General features: G+C 30.0%; 3 protein-coding genes across 3 annotated transcripts; 1 reads left to right on the top strand and 2 right to left on the bottom strand.

Moving 5' to 3' along the window:
- Positions 1–8,923: 8,923 nt before the first annotated feature.
- Positions 8,924–13,580, bottom strand: LOC107893310 (protein phosphatase 2C 56). The gene is made up of 4 exons (XM_016818262.2): positions 13,060–13,580; positions 10,937–11,224; positions 10,680–10,785; positions 8,924–9,744 (listed from the first exon to the last, which is right to left on the bottom strand). Exons 1-4 carry the CDS (start codon positions 13,531–13,533, stop codon positions 9,410–9,412), a joined length of 1,203 nt encoding a protein of 400 aa, XP_016673751.1. The 5' UTR covers positions 13,534–13,580; the 3' UTR covers positions 8,924–9,409.
- Positions 13,581–19,057: 5,477 nt separating this feature from the next.
- Positions 19,058–19,390, top strand: LOC107894453 (E3 ubiquitin-protein ligase RNF181). Its single transcript, XM_016819725.1, has one exon. It carries the CDS (start codon positions 19,058–19,060, stop codon positions 19,388–19,390), a length of 333 nt encoding a protein of 110 aa, XP_016675214.1.
- A 1,659-nt stretch (positions 19,391–21,049) lies between these two features.
- Positions 21,050–21,388, bottom strand: LOC107894454 (E3 ubiquitin-protein ligase RNF181). The gene has a single exon (XM_016819727.2). It carries the CDS (start codon positions 21,386–21,388, stop codon positions 21,050–21,052), a length of 339 nt encoding a protein of 112 aa, XP_016675216.2.
- Between the last annotated feature and the right edge of the window lie 1,464 nt (positions 21,389–22,852).

Below are 22,852 nucleotides of genomic sequence, written 5' to 3'. Positions count from 1 at the left end.
AATTCCCAGTTAAATTGGAGGGGTCACAATGGTCCCGCTTAAAACCCAACAACTAGACAGAACTCACTTAGATATTTATAGCAATAATAACTAAATAAATATAACCAACATAAAGCTATTAAATAAAAGCAAACAAATAAGAAATAAAATACCAGAGTTTTAACGAGGTTCGGCCAATTTAGCTTACGTCCTCGGACACTACCAAATTAATATTTCCTCTAGAAATATTACAAAGGAGAAGATTTTGGGATGATACAACCAAAGGGGGAGGGGTTCTATATATAACAAACCAAACCCCCTCCCTTTCTATCTTTTCCTAATGTGGGATATTGCCAATATTCAACAAATCTCCACCTTGGCGATATTCCACATCTTCGAACATCTTCTCATAACACTAACTTCAATAGTGTCTTCAAATTTGCAACCAATCGCCTTCTTCCCTTTTGGTAGTTGTGCCAGCTTCCACGTCTTGTTTTTCTCTAGAGATTGCATTTCCTCTTCCATTGCACCTAACCATCTATTATTCTCTAAACTCTGAATGGCTTTGGTGTAAGTGGATGGAATATTATCAACAACTGGAAGTGCATAAGCTACCATGTCAGTGAAACGAGCTGGTTTCTGAATTTCTCGTCTCTGCCTTCTGACTGCAATTGGCTCTGATTGCTGTTGAGGTTCTTGGGTAGAAACCTCTTCCTCATCTGACTCTGCATCTGCCAATGAAGAATCACTAGTGGTACCTTCTGCTGGAATTACCACACTCTGCTCAAACTCCACCTGCTGCGGAGTACACTCCACCTGCTGCGAAGTACTACTCACTCCTTCTGGATTTACCTTATTCAACATGGCAGATTCATGAAAGGTAACATCCCTACTGATTATCGTCTTCTTTGCCTCTAGACACCACAAACGATATCCCTTAACACCAGCATTGAAGCCCATGAATAGAGCCTTCTTTGCTCTTGGATCTAACTTTGATTCTTTCACATGATAATATGCAATAGAACCAAAAATGCGCAAGGTGTCATAATCAGTAGCAGGTTTTCCATACCATTTCTCCAAAGGAGTCTTGCCATTTATAGCAGATGATGGCAAATGATTGATGAGATGTTGAGCGTACGTCACAGCCTCAGTCCAAAACTTTCTATCTAATCCAGCATTGGATAACATACATCGAACTTTCTCCACAAGCGTTCGATTCATACGCTCTGCCACCCCATTCTGTTGCGGTGTTCCACCTACGGTGAAGTGCCTTACTATGCCACAATCTTGGCATATCTTCAGGAAAGGATCGCTTTTATATTCTCCACCGTTGTCTGATCGGAGAACCTTAATCTTCCTTCCTGTCTGATTTTCAACTTTAGTTTTCCACTTAAGGAAAACTTCAAGCACCTCATCTTTGTTCTTCATAGGAAACACCCAAACTCGTCTGGAAAAATCATCAATAAAGGTGACAAAATAACGTCTTCCTCCAAGTGATGGAGTCTTGGACGGTCCCCATACATCAGAATGCACATAATCCAGAATACCTTTAGTATTGTGAATCCCAGTGCCAAATTTCACCCTTCGTTGTTTTCCCAGAACACAATGCTCGCAAAATTCAAGTTTGCAAGTCTTTGTACCTTTCAATAATCCTTGCTTGGCTAGAGTTTGCAAGGATTTTTCACCAGCATGGCCCAAACGCATATGCCACAGCTGTGTTGCCTCAGCGTCCTTCTTGGTACTCGTAATTGCTGCTGCTGTTGTCCCGACCACTGTACTACCTTGGTAGTAATACAGATTGTTCTTTCTTATGCCTTTCAACATCACCAATGCTCCTGAAGTTGCTTTAAGAACTCCATCTCGTATTGTCACAACTAGGCCTTTAGATTCTAACGACCCCAAAGAGATGAGATTCTTCTTCAACTTTGGGACATATCGTACATCCCGCAAAATTCTAGTAGATCCATCATGACTCCTCAGTTTAATTGAACCTATCCCGGCTATTTTACATGTGTTATCATTACCCATGTAAACAACCCCTTCATCTAGTTTTTGAAATTCAAAGAACCATTCCCGAATGGGACACATATGATAGGAACAACCAGAATCCATGATCCACTCATCTGCATATAATGTTGAAGATGTCATACTAAGAGAAAAGTCTGACTCTGCTTCACTATTGCATTCTGCAACATTTGCATCTTGCGGAGTCTTCCCTTTTTTCTTCAATTTTGGACAATCTTTCTTCCAATGTCCTTTTTCTTTGCAAAAAGAACATTCATCTTTGGCAACAGCTCGACCTTTGGACTTTCTTCTCTTCCCCTTAGACTGACTTTGCTGACGACCTCTTGTTACCAATGCTTCCACTGCTGCTTCACTTGAACCTTTCAACTTATCCTTTCGGCGTAGTTCATAGCTATACAATGCAGCAGTTACTTCATTGAAAGTTACTTCCGATTTTCCATGAAGTAGAGTAGTTTCAAGGTACTCAAACTCCTCAGGAAGCGATCCCAACAACATTAACGCCAAGTCTTCGTCTTCAAAAGTCACATCCAAATTCAACAAATCAGCCACCAGCTGATTAAAATTGGTAATGTGCTCGTTCATCGTGGTACCAGGAACATAACTGAAACGAAACAGTCTTTTCTTCATATGTAACTTATTTTGACTGTTCTTCTTCAGAAATTTCTCCTCCAATGCTTTCCACAATTTACTTGCAGAAGTCTCTTTACTGAATGTATACTTCTGCTCTCTGGAAAGACATGATCGAATTGTACCACATGCCAATCGGTTGATGGTCTTCCATTCTTTATCATCAACCCCTTCTGGTTTTTCTTCCTCAATGGCAATATCTAGACCCTGTTGAAAGAGGGCATCTAGAAGCTCACTTTGCCACATGCCGAAATGACCTGTTCCATCAAAAATTTCCACTACAAATCTCGTATTTGCAGTTCCAATCCTCGACAAAATGTACGAAGTGGAAGTTGTTGATATGGATGGTTTTTCTTCTGTCATTTTTGCCATAGCTTCTACTTAATAGCCACCAAATGCAGAATACCCACAAGCTTTAGGAAATGTTTCTGATGTGTAAGATCAGACTAAGCTGCAAACACAGAGCATACTACAAAACCTTGGCTCGGATACCAATTGTTGCGGAAGCGACGATAATATTAATAACAATATTATCAGAAATATTTAGATAATTATTATGCCAACAATTATACTAAGAAAATTCCCAGTTAAATTGGAGGGGTCACAATGGTCCCGCTTAAAACCCAACAACTAGACAGAACTCACTTAGATATTTATAGCAATAATAACTAAATAAATATAACCAACATAAAGCTATTAAATAAAAGCAAACAAATAAGAAATAAAATACCAGAGTTTTAACGAGGTTCGGCCAATTTAGCTTACGTCCTCGGACACTACCAAATTAATATTTCCTCTAGAAATATTACAAAGGAGAAGATTTTGGGATGATACAACCAAAGGGGGAGGGGTTCTATATATAACAAACCAAACCCCCTCCCTTTCTATCTTTTCCTAATGTGGGATATTGCCAATATTCAACACATATAATATTTTTTCATTTTTTTTCAGCCATCAATCATTTTATTAGTAAATCAGCATCTATCAAATCAACTCAACAGTTGATAAAGGAAAAAGCAAAAAACAATTTTCAGAAATATTTTTTGGGTGAATATATACTTTGTTCCTTAAATTTGTTTAAAAGTACTTAATTGTTTTTTTGCTTAATTAGTATCTGAATTTGTATTTCATCAACTAAGTTGATATCTCTACAGTAACACCGTTAATTTGTGCATCTAACGGACCTAAATTAAAAATTAAAAATCTTTAAAAAATATAAATTAATTTTAAAAAGCATAATATCTTTTTAATAAATTCAGGTACCGACAATGTACCTTTTGGACAAATTTAGGTATCAACTAGGTATTTTTGGACAAATTCAGATACCAACTAAGTAAAAAAAGTTCAAGTAGCAACTAGATACTTTTGAATACGTTAAGAGTATGCTACACATTAACTTTTTAAAATTTTAATGTAATACCAAATCAGCTCAAATCTTTTTTTTTTTCAATTTTTAATTGAGTAAACTCACCATTAGTCACTAAATTATGGGTAAAATTTCATTTTGATCACTAAACTATTCAAAAGTTTTAATTTAAGTAATTGGGTTATTAAGTTTTTTTAAATAAAAAATTATACTAGCAAGCTCCAAACGGTGATTTGACAACCGGTATAGTGGATCAACACCCATCAACGAGTAGAAGGACATACCTTAGTTCCAAATCGATCAGACAGTCAGTGTCAGAAACGAAAAAAAAAACTATTTGAATTTTGATTCGTAGATTCATGACATCTAAAGTTATTTCATGAAAAAAAAACTGAATTGTGAAAGAGAAGGAGGAATAGAGCTTTCAATTGGTGATTGGTACAGGCAGTATGAACAAAGAAAGCTATATATCATTGATTTTAATAGCTTAATAATTTAAATAAAAACTTTTAAATAGTTTAATTATCAATTTCTTTTCTTTTTTTTAGTTAAAAGACCAGAACGAAAAATTACTTGTAATTTGATAACTAATGGTATAGTGTACCTTTTTAATTTTAGGGTTCTGATTGAATCTTTTGCTTAGCCAATGTAATATTTAACGAGACGGACCAACTCAAGGCAAAATTAACAATAAATATCAATTTCAAGAAAAAATTAGAGATATAGGTCGAAATTTTGATTATTTAAGGAATTATGTCATTTTTTGTGAGGTTGACAAAAAAAAGTGTGGGAAGAGTGCTTTTTGAAAAATGCTTTCTACAAAAAGTATTTTTTATTACATATTAATTTTTTTTGCTTAGACAGTAAAATGATAGTATTGTCATATTTGATTCTTAGGTTTGATTCCTCATCTAATCATATTTTTATTTTTTATTTAATGTTATTTCAAACTTTTTAAAAAATTTTAATTAATAAATATATTGTTTTCAAGTTTTTTTTATTTTTAATTCATCTTTTTAATTAATAATTTTTTTATTTACATAAATAAAATAATAATTATATAATTATATAATAAAAACATATATTATAAATATCATTATGTTAAAAAAAATTTAATTAATAATTCCTTTAATTATTTAAAATAAATTAATAAATGTGTAATTATATAATGAAGATATATATTTTTTATATTTACCATTATGTTAAATATATTTTATTTTTTAGAAAATATAAATTAATTTTATATGTCAAATATTTATTCTTTCCACCTACATGGTGAGTATGGTGATTTATAATATTATAAATTTAAATAATTATTTCAAACATCATTATTTTAGTAAATATAAATATTTCAAAAAAATGCTTGAAACAACATGAAATGAAAAAAACCAAAACAAATGTACTTGAGATAGAAATCAAATTTGGGATTTAAAGATAAAAATAGTAATACTTAATCATTTGACTAAAGAATTTGACATGTTAATTTTTTTTTTTCTAAAAATCGCTTTTTGTAGAAAAATGATTTTCCCAAGATTTGATTTCCGTCACATTTGCGAAAAATTAACCTATTTCTTTAAATAATCAATATTTCAATCTATATCCTTAATTTTTTAATGTAATCACCGTATACTTTTAATTTTACCAATTGAAACCCTAAATTTAAAAATTGAAAAATAATTCGAATTGATTCGATTTCTAAATAACCTGTAACACCCCCTAACCCCAAACCGTTTCCGGAACGAGGTTATGAGGCATTACCGGACATATCAGACAACTTAGGAATAATTTACAATTAATATAACTTTCATAGTATAATATAATAATTAAGTCCCTATCTTGAACTCTCGAAGTTCAAACACGTATTAAAAATAGAACGGGACTTGTTCGAGTATTCCAATTTTTTTTTTAATAAAAATTTCGGCAGCATTTCTGCTTATTTTTACCTAAACCTCCTGCAAATTCAAACCAAAACAACCAACACCAATATTTCACATTCATATACTAATATTTATATTATTAACAAAATTTTAATTTAATAACTATCATAGCATCATTCAAAATTGATTAAAAACTTCATTCATTTAACAACTTAATGTTCATGTATCAAAATATCATGTACTTTCCTTACCATTTCATTTAACCATCTAAATTTTATAATTCATCCTTCACTACCCAAAGTAATATACATATTCAAGTGACTAAATAACACCTATGTACATGCCACATTTACCCAAAAGAAAAATATACATCACCAAGTTTGTGTTGGAGTCGGGATTGTTCTGGATGCTGAGCCGGGACACTTGACTTCTACTAACCTGCGCACGGAAACAACCGTACGCTGAGTATGGATATACTCAGTGGTATTACTATAAATCAAGACTATTTAACATTAATAAATTACAAACATCAACCATAAATTTTATAATTATTTAAACTACTTTTATATAAAATTATTTTACTTCATAAATCTTAAATTCATAATTTATTTTTCTCATACTAACTCAATTCATAATTTAGTTCATACATTCTTTCTCGTACTTTTCAATAGTGCTAAAACAAATAATCTCATTTTCAAAACTTCATTTCAATTATTTACCCTATTAACAAAGCTCGGACTATGACAGAAACGCGGATTCCATCCAAACACACCAGAATGTCCAACCCAAACACACCCGGAATATTGTAAATCCTCCATAACACACCGGTATAATATATCCTCCCAAACACACCAATAAGGCATTAAATGCCTATTCGGATAAACCGAAGTATATAATAACAGAAACATCCTCTCGGCCGAACTACAATCTCTTCATCACATCACAAATCCAATGGCATGCCATTTGTATCGAATCTAGTCCGACAAGTTAATAGGGTATTATTTTATTTTTTATTTTTTTTAATTTCAATTTTATTTACACAAAAATTTTCAATACTCATTCAATTCAAATATCTATTATCTTAATTCATATACAAATTAATTTTCACACAAGTGTATACCATCAACACCATACATTTGTCACAATTTATTTATTTTCAATCAATACACTTTTCAAATAATCACATATTCCATAATTCACTTATTCAATTCAATTTGATTCAATTTATATCACTTTCATTTTCACTCAATATTCATATCGATTTCACATACTTACCTCAAGTCTTACTTACCATACATAACAATTAAAATTTCAGCAATCAATAATAATTAAAATTTGAATTATAGTAATATACACCGTAATTCTCCCGTTTTAGTCCTCGATGACTTTCTCCTTTCCTTTCGATGTTGATGCTTCCGGTTCTTTGTTGGCTACGAAAATAATAGTAATTTACATTATTATTTACAGCATTAATTATAATAAATAATTAAATTTCTAAACAACTCCTACCTTATTCCCAATTTAATCCTAACTAAACTTAATTATTTTCTTAATCCAATTCACTCTCTTTTTCTATTAAAATTTTGTCTAAACTTATATTTAACTATAAAATTTCCAGCATATTTCCCTAATTTCGAAATTTCTTCAATTTAGTCCCTACAACATAAAACTTATAGCCTAGTTTACAATTTAATCCCTTAATCAATTCTAACTTAGAATTCATTCAATTAAATCCCTAATTCCATAATTTTTCCAACATGAACCCTACTTGGAAACATATGAACTCTTGAACTATCAACTTAATTTCATCAAAATCTTGTTTCAAAGCTCCTAAAACATCAAAATTAACTAAAAAGAACTTAATTGACTTACCAAATTAACTCCAAGCTTCAAATCCTTAGTTTTCTCTTTTATTTTTCTTTCCCTTTTTCTTTCTCTTTTTCTCCCCTGCTTCCCGTTTTCAACTCTGTTTCTATTTCCTTTTGTTTCTTTATTTCTTTAATTCTTTTATACTTTATTATTTTATTAACATAATATAATATTAATATAATATATTAAAATATCTTTTACTTTAATATTAAGTAAATTAATAATTATATAACAAGTGTACATATTTATATTATTACAAATGTCATTATCTAATTTGCTTATTAAATAAAAATCTCATGATTTAATTAATACAATTAATAATTATAAAATATTTTTATACTTAAATTATAAGTAATTAAATATTTAAATTACAAATGTACCCATACAATTCTTACACATGTATATTTTATTACCATACAATTGTCTTCTATTTAATTTATTTATAATATATTATCAATTAAATAATCATAACAATTTAATATAAAACCATAATAATAATCATTATAATATATAAAACCTAAAAAAATCTTTGATTTTATTTCACCAATATGCCACCTCATTTGTAGTCAATGGCTTAATTGCCATTTTAATCCTTTTTATTTTCTATTGCTTTATAATTAAACTTTTACCCTTTATTCAATTTAATCCTTTTTATTACTTACTCTAAATTAAGCTAAATTCACTTAATTAGATCCTAATTAGATACACCACTAGGCTCATAAATATTTTTAATAATTATTTTCGAACTTATTTCACTAAGACGGAGGCCCTATAACTCACTTTTCCGGTGCCCGTGAATTTCAGGTCATTACATAACCGATTTTACTTTTTCATTTTTATTAACTTTTCAGTTGATTCACCATTGACCGGTAAATAATTAATTGTTGAGAGATAATAAAATATGAAAATTCCCTCTCTATTGGAATAATGTGTACTAATTTGATAATTAATCTAAATGAAATATTATTATTTTTAAATTTTTACGTTTTTGGATAAATAAGTCTCTTTAAAAATGAATTATTAATCCTAACATTTTAAGAAATTCTTTTATCGAGTACCAAAATTTGAGATACAAGTAAATAAAATATTTTTCATGAGTGATAATATTGCCATACGAATCATAAATGTATGAAATATAATAGATCAAAATATTTAGCTCAGATTTACTTAAGAGCATTCATGACTTATTTTTATTATTATTTCAATTTAATAATTCACACCAATTTACAAATCAATCAATTCTCACGCCAACCCATACAATTTCATCAACTATATCAATAGCTTCACTAATGTTAGTGGTAAAGGTAATTGATGTTTGCACAGATCAAGCTCTGAAATACACACTCCTCCTCACTGTATAAAAAGAAAATTGTGAACCACACTCTATATAGCTAACATGTTTCACTTTATGTATTTATTTATCAAAGCTAAAAAAAAAAAATTACACGAGTGGTGATAAAAAGACACACAAAGCTTCTTAACATCTCCCACTAAATTTACCAAGGAGGAATTAAGAAAAAGAAATAATATTTGAAAAAAAAAAAAAGAAAGAAAGAAATAGATGTGTACCGTTTTTGATGACTTTTTTTTTTTTTAAATCTGCTCAATTTATGGAACCACTTGAATGTGTGGATTAATATGGTTTGCAGAACCAACTTTTTTTATTTTATCTTTTTTTCACCGCATTGGATGGCGATTTCCTCTTGGGTTTTAAATCCACAACGATGACCGAAATATTATCAGAACTGTTTCTTCCTATGGCAATTGCCGTGAGATTATCAGCTACCGCTTGTGCCGGTGAAACTCCATCATCAACTTCGCCCATCAATGCCCTCCGCCGTCGCCGTCTTAGTAGGCGGCGAGCTACCTCCCCGGCCTCTTCATTTGACATTACATCCCATAACCCGTCGCTGGCTATTACTAAACACTCGTCGTCGTCAGTCCTGTTTGTGAAGGTAACCTCCGGCACTGGAATTACCCATGGCCTTAAATAGCGATCACCTATAACACACATATCCCATCACAAATATTAAGAACCTTAATGCTTTTTATAGAAAGTGAAATCATGTAACAATTATATTGAAAAATTTTAATCATACCATATTCAAGTGTGACTGTTAGATACGTGTGTATATATATATATTTTAGATTTTAAAATTATTTTATGTTCCGGTGTAAGTAGACACAAATATATACTTTTATTGCCATATACTGATACTAAATCCCACAGTAGGAATTGACAAATCCGCAAAACATATAATACATAAATTCACGGATATACATATATTTAGATACATTCTATGGTTCATTCTCTATGGTAAAATTCCATATGGTAAAAGATCCCAAAAAGAAAACTTGGTTCATGTTGGCATCTCCATTTGAGACATAATAACATGCAAGTTTCATTTAGACACGAATTTACAAATACAATCAAATAAGCACTTCAAACTGCTTGATGTTGCAAAATCCTATAACAATGATATGTCATACATTATAAGGCACCAGAAATTCACCATGAAGCAATCCACAATTTATTTTAGATCCTCGTTTTTGCTAAAATACTATTTTGAAATAGATAGGATGCATACTATAACCCATTTAAGGCCCTAAGCGCATTTTGGTAATTACACCACTTATATGGCTTATAATGACTGTGAGCTTCCATGGAAGAATCAAAGTAACTCCACTTTTACACTTACAAGTTTCTATGCAGGTTTCAATTAACAACCTAGGAATACGTTGATTGGATCGTGCTTAAGCATATATTATTCTTTAATTTATAAATTTAGAAGGGTCTATGAACTCTAATGCTTCGAAAGCCAAAATCAACACCAACAATCTCCATATGCATAGTGATGCATATTACAGGATGCCTTGAACATATGATTGAAGAAAAAAGCAAAACAGGAATTAGGAATTAGAGATAAAAGGCGAACCTATTGCTCTGGACATTGCAAGAACTCCAAAGACCCTTGCACCATTCCAGTTTATGACCCTCCCTCCCTCTCTTTCAATTCTCATGAGCTCGTCCTGTCGATCAGGCTGTAGTAAACCGTAACAAAGATGGAAACTGAGTCTTTAATCTTTATTTTACGAAACAAAACTTAGATGCACCACTACTGAACCTATGATTGATGAATGCAATAGATATATACACCATCAGCACATAATATAGAGGAATTTCCATTGTTACCTTCTGATCTACAGTCAATGCAATCGTTTCGGTTCCACGGCAAAGCACCACCCTCGAATCACCACAATTGGATGTTATAATCTGGCAACCAGATAAGACTACAATCGCAGCAGTTGATCCCACCATTTCTGGTGCAACTGCTGCAGTCAAGACTTCACTGTCAGCCCTCTCGAAACTAGTGGATAATGCCACTTCCCATCTCCTTTGCCACCCACAGCTCTCATCCACTTCACGGTCCCATTCTTCTGCGATAACTCCGTGCATCCTCTCAGCACAAAATTTAGCCACCTACAAATTATTGCTGAAGTTCGGTAAGTGGCATCATGGGTATCAAAGTAAAAAGGATTGTTAGAAATTCATATTCATGTTTTAAAGTGAGCATAAATTGATATTTTTTTAATATTAAAAAAATTTAAATATAAAAAACAATAGATTAAAATATAATTCATTTAGCTATAGAGTTTAATATATCAAATTCTCCTTCGAAAATGTTATTATTAACAAAAAATCTAAATCTATTTGATCTTATCTTAATCAATTTATTGAAAACTTAATTTATTTACTAGATACTTATTAACCGAATAAACCAGTAATTTTTATTCAGCTTGAAAAGGTTATTAATAATTACAAAAAATCCTTTTTCAATTTAAACTGATTTTTAATCAATAATTATTTGGTCCTACTGAAATAAAAATCTCCACAAATAACAATTTTTTTAATATTTTATTATACTCTTAAAAAATAACTATCATTAACTTATATTCAACAAAACCCAATTAAAATATAATTTTTTATTCCACTAACAAAGTATAGAATCATAATCCTTTCTTAAAACTTATTTTTTACTAAGATAATAAACCATTAACTCATATTCAACAAACCCCAATTAAAATATAATTTTTTATTCCACTAACAGAGTATAGAATCATAATCCTTTCTTAAAACTTATTTTTTTTATAAGATAATAAACCATTAACTTACATTCAACAAAACCCAATCAAAATTTTATCTAGAACTGTTCAAAGGGAAAGTAAATTCTGTAAATTTGAAATTTCATCTGAAATTTTGAAAGATATAATTAAACCCATATCAATTCATATTTTAATCATATGAAATAAAACAACGATAGCCTATAATACTATAATATATATAAAGTTTGGTAATGTTTAAAATTTTAATAGAAAAAATATTAGGATATTAAAATTTTAATTTAAAATAGCATTTTTTTTTAAATTATAAAAGTAATGTGATTAAGCCTAAGTTTGAGTTAATTATTCATTGAGGTTAAGCAAAAATTAAAATCCATATTTGAGATTCCATCATGACTTAAGCAAACAGCGTTGATATCAATCCAGCTCCAATCTAATTTAACCTAACTTATAAGCATTTCTACTCCCATAGCAACTAAAATGATTAAAATTCAAAGGTCATATCTAAACTAGATTTGTTCACCGACTATATCGTAATTTAATTGGGTTTTTTTTTAATCTATCGAAAGCTTAACCGGAACCAACTAGGTGGCCCCTGTTCTAGTGGTCTACTCAAAACCAAACAAACAAAACAAAATAAAAACCAATAAATAAATAAAAGCTTGTTAATCGAAATTATATGAATGGGGCAATGAGCCTTGACTTATTTACAACTGCTAATGTATGAGATCTGCATTACGCAATACCCGTGACGATAAAAATAAGCCTTAATTGAACTTATAAAAAGAATTAAAAAAAGGCGCCCATTTCGATGACACGTGTAAAGAATAATGAAAGAGGCGCTCTAAATGGAATGGACCACTAAGAAATCACAACGTGTCAAACAGATTTCATAAACAATTATTTACGTCCAATCATTGACCTAAAATATATTTTTGTTTATTTTAAAAATTAGAATTTCTATATTAAATTAAAAAAGGAAAAAGAATCTCAAAATAATTATTTTCCATGAAAACGGGAAAAGAGATTTTTTTTTCTTTTTTATTGAGCCAAGTGATTACTGATCTACCTTACTTTGATTTCTCCAAGACTTAAATTAGAGCATTAAATTTTCTAGAGAGCCAAACAGGTTTCTTTTAATTAAGGAAGTAAATAAATTTCGGTAAGCAATTTGAATAGGCGAGATTTTGTTACCTGAGAACCACCATGGCCATCATAAACGCCGAAGAAATGGATAGGGGAGATCTCAGGGGAGGTTCTAGAACCAGGAGCCGTACAACCTCCCACGTGACCACACGTGAGAGACATGAACGCCGGTACAACGGCGACGGCATCTTCCATCTCTCGCTGTCTCCCGATCACCGAAGTGAACCCCCACGTCACTCCCTTGTTATTCCTCCCAACACATTTCTGCCTCGCCGTTACCGTCACCTTCAACTCCTCACATGCAGGCGCAGGCTCGAGCAGCCTCGGAACCACAGCATCCGCCGTTAAGATCTCGCCGGAACTCCCGCTCGTTCCGGATATATCGCCGGAACTCGTCGCACTCCTAGAATCAACCGCACTGAATACCGAGGACAGGCTTGAGCTGGTTGAAGTCAGGTCCGGCTCGTGGAGTGAGTCAACTCGGTCTAATCGCTGTTCCTCTTCTTCAAGTAGGGGTTCCATGTGAGTGACAAAGGAAAGAAAAGAGGATAACAAGAAAATAAATAAGAGACACTGATGGGATAAAAGAAGAAGACGGGACTGTATGGGAAATTCGACACGTGTGAACAGAGATTTTTTTATTAAATTAATTAGACAAAGTTAAAAGGAATTTGACCATATTTTTTATGAAATAAATATTAAATTTATACATAATTTTTAATTTAATATGTAATTTGATATATTAAATTTTTTAAAATTTTAAAATTAAATTATATATTTTTATAATAATAAAAATATAATTTCACCATTTTAATATTTATATATTTATATTTTTAAATAATTAAATTAATTTTATATTATTTTTAAAGATTAAAGTATAATTTTATCTTTACTAATTAAATTTTTATCAAATTTAAAAAGGTTTAAATAAAAAATTTATTTTAAAAGATTGAACTCCTACCAACATCTGAATACGCCTCAAATAACAAATATTATTGGACTGAAAAGTTAAATTTGTCAATATTTGTAAAATATTAAATAAATAAATAAATAAAAATAATAAGTATGAAATCTCATCGAATAACTATAAAATTCTTCAGCTTTACTTTGAAGAATTAGAGTAAATATCATTAAACTTTTACTTACATAATTTCTATGAGACTTTAAATTGGACAAATAAGAAAATATTTTTAGAATTTCCATAATTCTATTTAAAAAATTTCTTTTTTGAATGTTATGAATTGAATTTCATTATTAAAAGAATAAATAAATTAAATTATTAAAAACAAACATAAAAAAATTAAATTTCAGACACGAGTGAAATAGAAAAAAAATACATAATTAAACTTTTTTAAATATAAAAATTTCTTTAAATATAAATTTTAATCGATCTATTCTAAAATATACCAAGACAATTTAAGGGGGAAAAGAAAAGCATTGAATACGATTTACGAGTCGTATTCACTCGCTTTTTTGAGGTGACTCCACGTGTCTTTCTTTATTATCTCGATGCCACGCTGGTATTGCGGGACACTGTCACTGGTCCAGCAAACTATTGAGAAATTATAAGGTAGGTTATATCAATACGTTAACAAGTACATATATATTACGTTGTGCCCTTATAGTGGACCCAAGCGATTGTACTAACCATACTTTAAAACTGGCTACGTGGCCAGCATGAATAGATATTGGGGGCCCGCCTACCCATTAGATAGAGTTAGAACCTTTTTTTTTACTTTTCTTTAAATTTAATTGTAAAATTTTACAAAATAATTTTAAAATTATTCAAAATTTTTTATTTAAATCATTTGACTGTTTAAATTACTATTGTGTAGCCTTCTTCATTCATGCCACCTGTATCAATTAAAATCTCTTATTCTGTTTTTCTTTTACACTTCAGATTTTTTCATTAAATATCTTTGAACGTCACGATTCTATGAATTGAAATCTAAACATTTATCTTCTCTAATCTCCAACACTATCAGATTGACTTGTATCTAAGGCATATTCTTCTAGTTGCCAATAGATATTGATCCATTACATCAATCATTGAATTGTCACTTGAAACTCGTTAGTCAAACTGTAAAAAAAATCAACAGCCCAATAATTTAAATAATAACTTTCAAAAATTTCCAAGACAAGTTATATTTTTATAAAATTAAACACCAAAAACATAAACTTACTAATAGCTTAACGATCTTAATATAATTTACTCGTTTGCAAAATCATCCGAGTAAGGCCACGTCAAGCAATTAGATTTGGATTAATTCATTAAAATTCGTCTAATCCTAGTCATCTACACTGTACGGTACTTTAAAAGAAACTAATTAGAATTTGATGTTTCGAAAGTCGAAACCAATTTAATGGAGGCATTATTTGAAAGGTTTTTACGCGGTAGCTTCTCTTTTTTCTTTTCTTTTTTTTCTTTCTAAAGTTAATATAATTACTAGAATAATATAAGTATACATTAGACGAAATTTGTGATTTAATTGAATATTATACATTAGATAAATTCGTTAATTGATTGGCTAAAAGGTTAAAATATATAATAAGATGTTTTTATATTTTTCATATATTTAAAATTTAATCTTTATATTTTTATTTTTAGGAATTTAATTTTTTATTTTTTAGATTTCAAAATTAAGGTGAGATGGTAATGATCTCTCCTACCTTAACCAGTGGTCGAGAATTAGGTTCTCGCCCTGAATATAGAGCAGCTTTAAAACTAGTGGCCATCATCTACTGCTTAATGGGCCTACAAAATGCGGATGATTAATTATTGGATTCACTCTAGTAGATACCTTAAGAAATTAAAAAAAATTGTTTTGTTAATTTTATGTTCATGACAATGTTTTTTTTCCGTATATTACTACAGAATAAGTTTTTTTTTTTATTTCAAAATGTCACAATAGCCAATTTAATAAAAAAAATTAACAATGCTTGCGATTGGACTTGAATTTTAAAATCTAAAAAAAACTAAATTCCTAAAAATAAAAATACATGAGCATATTGCATATTTTAATCGTTAAAAGAACAGCGGAATTTATTGTCACAATTTGGAAGTTGTGAGTTACATGCTTAATTACTTATGGGTAAAAGGACGGAAAATCTCGATTTAACTTTTATATTAAAAGTAATATCATTTTTTTGATCAATCTCATTATAAGTTTTGATCATATCTTTTTTTATACAATATCTAGAACTATTTATAGTCCCTTCTCAACCCACGTTCTCCTGCATTGACAACGATACTCATAACAATCGAATTAATACTCAATCGACAAAACAATATCATTAAATCCATTTGACTTTCGGTTTTTTATATAAAATAAATCAAGGTTAATAATAATAAACATAAAATATTATTTTTTAAAATATAAAAATATTCATTCTTTGTCTTTTTGTTTTGTTCGTATTGTATGCTTAGATAGGTTCCGAAGTGTTTCCTTTTTGTTTTGTTGGTTGGTGATTGGGCAAAATCTTAATTCGATTTGGTTAATGATGAGACCTAATCCCATTTTAATGTTTTGATAATCAAACTATCTTCATTTATTAGTTGTAATACACTTGTTATTAATTTATTAATACCTTTTTTTATATTTTTTCCTTGAATTTTTTCACGACAAATAGTTAATATTGGAGACAGATTAAATGATTTAAAAAATTTATGTTCAAAATCTTATTGAGATCAAACTCGTATGGTGACTCTTATTTTTAGTCAAAATTTACATGTAATTTCGGCCATTTGTGGCGGTGCTACTGGACTATGGTAGCTAATCAACTTCCCACCTTCACTTTTCGCTTAATTTTTTCCTTTTTCTTTCCTTCATCCTTCACCACCATGATCGCTTCCTCCTCCGTTGGTCGGCCCCATTTTCCAACACCAGAGGGCCATGGTTGCTAGACCAATAAATTTAGTTTGGGGTTTTATCCCTTGCTGCCACATTTGAGGGAGGATTATTTAAGTTGACGAGGACTAGTGTTTCTCGAGTCATTTATGTTTGAATTTTTTTAAGTTCAAATCAATTTAGTTTATCTACATATAATTTAGAAGATTTAACATTACAAGATATTTTAAAGGCTTTCAGAAAAGAGTAGATTATCGGTGTTGGATCCAATACACCAATTTATATGATACTTTCTAATGGTTGAGCACCCAATGAAGTGGCTTTGATGTCCGCATTCATTTTAGTGTTATTTTCTAAGTTCAGAAGCTTTTATTTGATATGAATCAACTTTTAGTTAAGCTTTTTTATTCTTTTCTTTTGATATGCTTGTGTTTAGATTTTATTGATTATGTGATTTACACCTAAACGAAAAATCACTTTAAATAAAAAATTATTTTTATTCATATAATAACAGATTCAATTTGCTCTATTTAAAATTACGACATGATTTTTTTCCCATTTATACGTTAATATTTCAATCTTATACTACCTTTTCTTTTCTTCTTATATTAGTGTTTTTTTTCGTAAATGTTCATGCTCGATTTAAGATTTATGTCTGGGACTCAGTAAGTATTTATCTCAATAATATTGTCTCTAAAATTCGAATAATATGTTTTATCACTGTACTCAATATTATTATATTAATTTTTTTATGTTGCATGTGTTGCACGTAATTTTACATGTTTATTTTTTTAAAATTTATTAATTTCATGTAAAGTGCATAAAGGTAAAAAATATATATATTTTCACAATTGAAGTATCAAATAAAAGATTTGATAAAATACAAAACTCAAATATTGCATTATCCCAAATACAAATATATTCTGTTTATTATAAAAATTCTAATGGGCTGTTTTGAACCCATATATATGCTAGAAATGTTTAGCCTTGGGCCAAACTTCAATCACCAAAAAAACTCACTTAGGCAACAAAAGGCCTAAACCAGATCTCAAATTCTAATATTTTATCTAGGCCTGGCTTATCCTTTAAAATGTTACTTTACATTTCTTGGCCTTCTGCCCATGTGATCACATGCACAAACTTATCATGTGTTAGTCTTCTACACATGTCATGCACAAATTTATCTGGTATAATAATGTTGTTAAAAGTAATCGATTGATTTGAAAAAAAAAAATTTAAAGTGTGGTGCATTTGACATTCAACGATCTTTAACAATTGAAAGTATTGTTTTTTTAGTAAAGATTTTGTTTTTTGTATTCTGTCGAGAGTCAATGTGCTATGAGCGATTACTCGGAGAGACTCAATCCACCAACTTGAGGCTTATTGAGGCCCTTATAAGTCTCGGGTTGATGATTCGAGGCCCACCTAACTCAGGTAGCTCCATAATTATTCATATGCCTTATATTGACAACAAAGGTGAAACTAGGGGGAGTTAGCAGGTCTCAGACCTCTCCAAAATAGAAAACTTTTCATTTATGCCTTTTAAAATTTTTAAAATTTTAAATTAATAAAGGTAAAATTGCACTTTGGCCCCCCTAAAAATATAAAAATTTGATTTAATCCTTTAAAAATTATAAAAATATAAGCTATTAAAATAGTGAAATTGTATTTTTTCTATCGTAAAAATTATAATTTAATTTCGACCCCCTAAAAAAATTTCTAGTTTCACCCTTACCTAAAACTTTTATTGGGTCTTGTAGGTAACACTAACTAAGACGCTTATGGCTCTATAATCGATCTCTCAACACACGAAATTTTGTTGAATTAATGTTTTAAAATTTTTATTAAATTCAAATCATTTCACTTAAAATTTTATATTACATAAAAATCATAATAACATAAAAGGTTTATTCTTTAGTTTGCAAATTAGACAAACAATAAATCACGAAGCCTAAACATATCCGAACAGAAATATCGTAGAAGTTGACGTTAATAATATACAAATGAGAAGTCAAAAAGCGTCGAACCATTTACAGATGGTCAAATTTCGCCCACTCAAACGCAACCCTTTTATATATTAACTGCAAATCACACAATGCTTATGCTCCAGACCATTTTCTTCATTCCTTTTTTATCTCAAAACCAAATCCTCTAACAATAATCTACGTTCTTTTTTTTTTGTTTGTTTGTTCATTTCCATGGACGGTGGATCAGCAAAGTACAACGTTGTCGTTTCAGGCAATAACGATATTGCTGTTCCTTTCGATCAGCAATTCGACCTCGACGACGCTGTGACAATGCCGGAAAACCTTCTGTCTAGGCATCAAGCGGTGGTCCGTTTGGTCTCGGATATGCCGGCGGTTAATCATGCGACCGGAAGTTGCTCGATCTGCATGGAGGGTTTGTCGGAATCCGAGGGAGGTGGTTCGAGGCAAGTATCGTGTGGCCATGTGTATCACCATGATTGTATTACCGATTGGCTTTTGAATGGCAATTCTTGCCCTCTTTGCCGTCATGAAATCTCTGGTTAATGATACCGTCATACATTTGAAACATGTCCACTCATGATTTTTTTAATTTTTTTTTATAATTATGTACTTGGTTAAGAGATTAATGCAAAATACATCTTCCGCTTACTCTTTTCGTTTAATATAAATTGTTGTGGATCAGGGATGATATAGATAATATATATAGTTCAGAGTCACATATCAGAGAAATCTCTCAAATCGACAGTCGAGAGGTCCTATTCATTATTCACTATATCAAACTCCATTTGTCATATCCACTCCACAATTGCCTTTGATCCCTCTATAAGGCCTTGACATGTGACATCTCAAAACTGAGGCAAAGAGAATATAAAGCTCAAGGCTTTGGGCCAGAACTAGGACTCTCGTATCTTCTCAACCTTTTAGTCAATTTCTACCTCCTTGCTTGGCAACTCTTCATCTTGTATTATACAAAGTGAGCCGTACATCTTCCCATTCTCTCTGCCTTACCCAATTGAACCATCAACAATTGTAGTTTCACTTTATAACTAATATTTATTTTTCTAATGTACAACATTAATGTGCTCTAGATATGTATACTATTATTTAAATAAGTAATTAAGTTAATACCACTTATCAATCGAATCTTAATTTAAATGTAAAAATTATTATTTTTATAAAATATAAATATTTTTATCTTTTTATAGAACTGTCCACTGCCTCATTTGCTTTTTTTTTAATCAAACTTTTAATAAATACAAATTTTATATAATTTTTTTAAGTTCAGCGGTCAGGATTATCTTTAGAAAGCCACATCGCATTCACTCAACTTCGTAGGGCAAAGCGGATCGTTTTGGTCAATATCTTAGCGAAAACAAACGTAAAAGTTTAAAGAAATATTTTGCATTAATCTCAACCAAGTAATCTATAAACCATACAAGGACTTACATGCATGACAAGTTATTTTTTTTAACTAATAAAATGATGGCTAGATTTCAACTATATTCCTTTATTTTTTGATATTATATAGTAATGGCTAAATTTTAGTTTTGGTCCTTATAATATAAGGTATTACTTACATGACACGTATCTAGGTTAACTTTTATGATAATACAACAATGGTCAAATTTTAATTTTGGACCCTATATTATGTTTAAATTTGAGATTTAATCTCTATACTTTAAAATTTGACATAATTTGGTAACTTAACTTTTACAATATCATTAGTTAGTCTAGATATTTTATTCTAATTAAAATGTTGATGTGAATTTTAATTTTAAGAATTGTTAAAATTAATAACTTTTTTTTTTGTTAAATTTAATTATTTAGATCTATTGCAATGTCATTTTTATTATGGCTACCTACTAAGTATATATATATTTTTTAATTTCAAAATGACACATCAGGTCACCAACGAATTTAACGGGAAAATTTTAACAAGAATTTCTAAATTCAAAAAATAAAATAAAATAACTAAATTATGGGAAAAATACATATTTATCATTTAAAATAACATGATTTTACATTAAAAACAAATCTTAGTTAGATCGACATGTTTTATGAGATATACTATAATTTATATTAAATTGAAACGAACAAGTCTGAACAAATATTTTGCATTAATCTCAAACAAGTATAAATAATTATAAAAAAGATAAAAAAAAAATCCTGAGTGAACATGCTTCACACGTATGATGGGTATCATTAGCCACAGATTTCATGTCGGCAAATTGGGCAAGAATTGCTGTTGCCGTTCAAAAGCCAATCAGTAATACAATCATGGTGATACACATGGCCGCACAGTACTTGCCTCGAACCATCTCCCTCGAATTCCGACAAACTCTCCATACAAATCGAGCAACTTCCGGTCGCTTGTTTAACCGTCGGCATGTCGGAGACCAAACCGACGACCGTTTGATGCCTGGTCAGAAGGTTTTCCGGCATTGTCATAGCGTCGTCGAGGTCGAAATGGTGATCGAAAGGAACAGAAATATCGTTATTACCTGAAACGACAACGTTGCATTTAGCCGATCCGCCGTCCATGGAATTGACAAAAAAGAAGAAGAAGAAGAAGAAGACAGAGATTACTGATAGAAGATTGGTTTTAGAGATGAGATTAAGACAAGTAAAACAATGAAGAAAATGGTTTGGAGTATATATAGGCATTGTGATTTGCAGTTAACATTAAGAGGTGGTGTTTAAGTGGGCGGAATTTGACTCTCTGTAAAAAGGTTCGGTATTTTTCGACTCCTTTTTTTGTATATATTAATTTCAACTTCCACGCGATTTCTAATTATTAAGTTTTTGTACTTTTCCAATTAATTCAAGTGATTTTTGTTTTATGGTTGATAAAAAAAATTCTCTTTAATATTTGGATAAACTATTAAAAAAATTATTTTTATTTACTTTAGGTTATATTTTAGTCACTTATGTTTGAAGCCTCTTACGTTAACGTGTTGTAACATTTTAGTCATTGAGTCGTTAATTGCTGTTAACGATGTAACAGTAAGTTGACCTGCCACTTTCAATCATCATTTTAAACGAAAATTTTAGGGTAAATTATATAATTAGTCCCCATATTTTTTCGTTTTGAGTAATTTATTTTTTTCTTTTATGTTCTTTTAACTTTCTTTCGTTATTTCCATTCTCTTTTACTTTTCCTTCTATTTTCCTCCATTCTCCATTTCTTTTAACGTAAAAGAAAAAAAATAAATTGCTCAAAACGAAAAAAATATAGGAATCAATTATATAATTTAACTTAAAATTTTCGTTTAAAATGAAGATTTAATATGTTACGTCAACTTACCGTTACACCGTTAATGATAATTAACATTCAGTGACTAAAATGTTATAACATGATAACGTATATAACTAAAACATAATATTTCAAACATAAATGACTAAAATGTAACTTAAGGGAAACAAAAGTAAATATTTTAATAATCTACCCTTAATATTTAAATTTGAGTTGTTTTCCTAAAAATGCAATGTTTACCTAACATTTGTTGCAGAGAAGCTAGATATTTATTTTTCGATGCCAATATTAAATTATATATTTTTAATGATCATTAAAATATAATTTTATTATTATATTAAATTATTATTTAAAAAAATCTAATGTGGTTAAACTGAAATTTTATTATTTTAAGAGTTTATAAATCAAGTTTAGGAGCGGGAGTGCCATAGCCTACCCTTTTATGTCGTCACTGATTTGTTGGTGTCCAAAAAAAACACATATTTTCATTTTACTTAATTTTTTTTCAATTTTTTAAAAACTTTTGGTATTCAAAAATCTCATGATTTAATTTGGAATCGAGATTCGATTCGAGCCCTAAAGGGAGCAAGATATCTTAACTTAATTTTTACACTTACAGTACTTGGACTCTATACTTACTTAAGTAACATCAATATCTTTATGACCTAACAAGAGTTAGTACTATGGGAACAAATTTCGTATCGATTCCACCCGTATCAATGATAAACGAGAATAAAGTCTAGATTTAGATC

The sequence above is a fragment of the Gossypium hirsutum genome, chromosome A13 (assembly GCF_007990345.1).
Source record: "Gossypium hirsutum isolate 1008001.06 chromosome A13, Gossypium_hirsutum_v2.1, whole genome shotgun sequence".
NCBI classification, from domain to species: domain Eukaryota; kingdom Viridiplantae; phylum Streptophyta; class Magnoliopsida; order Malvales; family Malvaceae; genus Gossypium; species Gossypium hirsutum.
The sequence above is the reverse complement of the archived record's forward strand: the minus strand, read 5'-3'. Positions and strand labels throughout refer to the sequence as shown.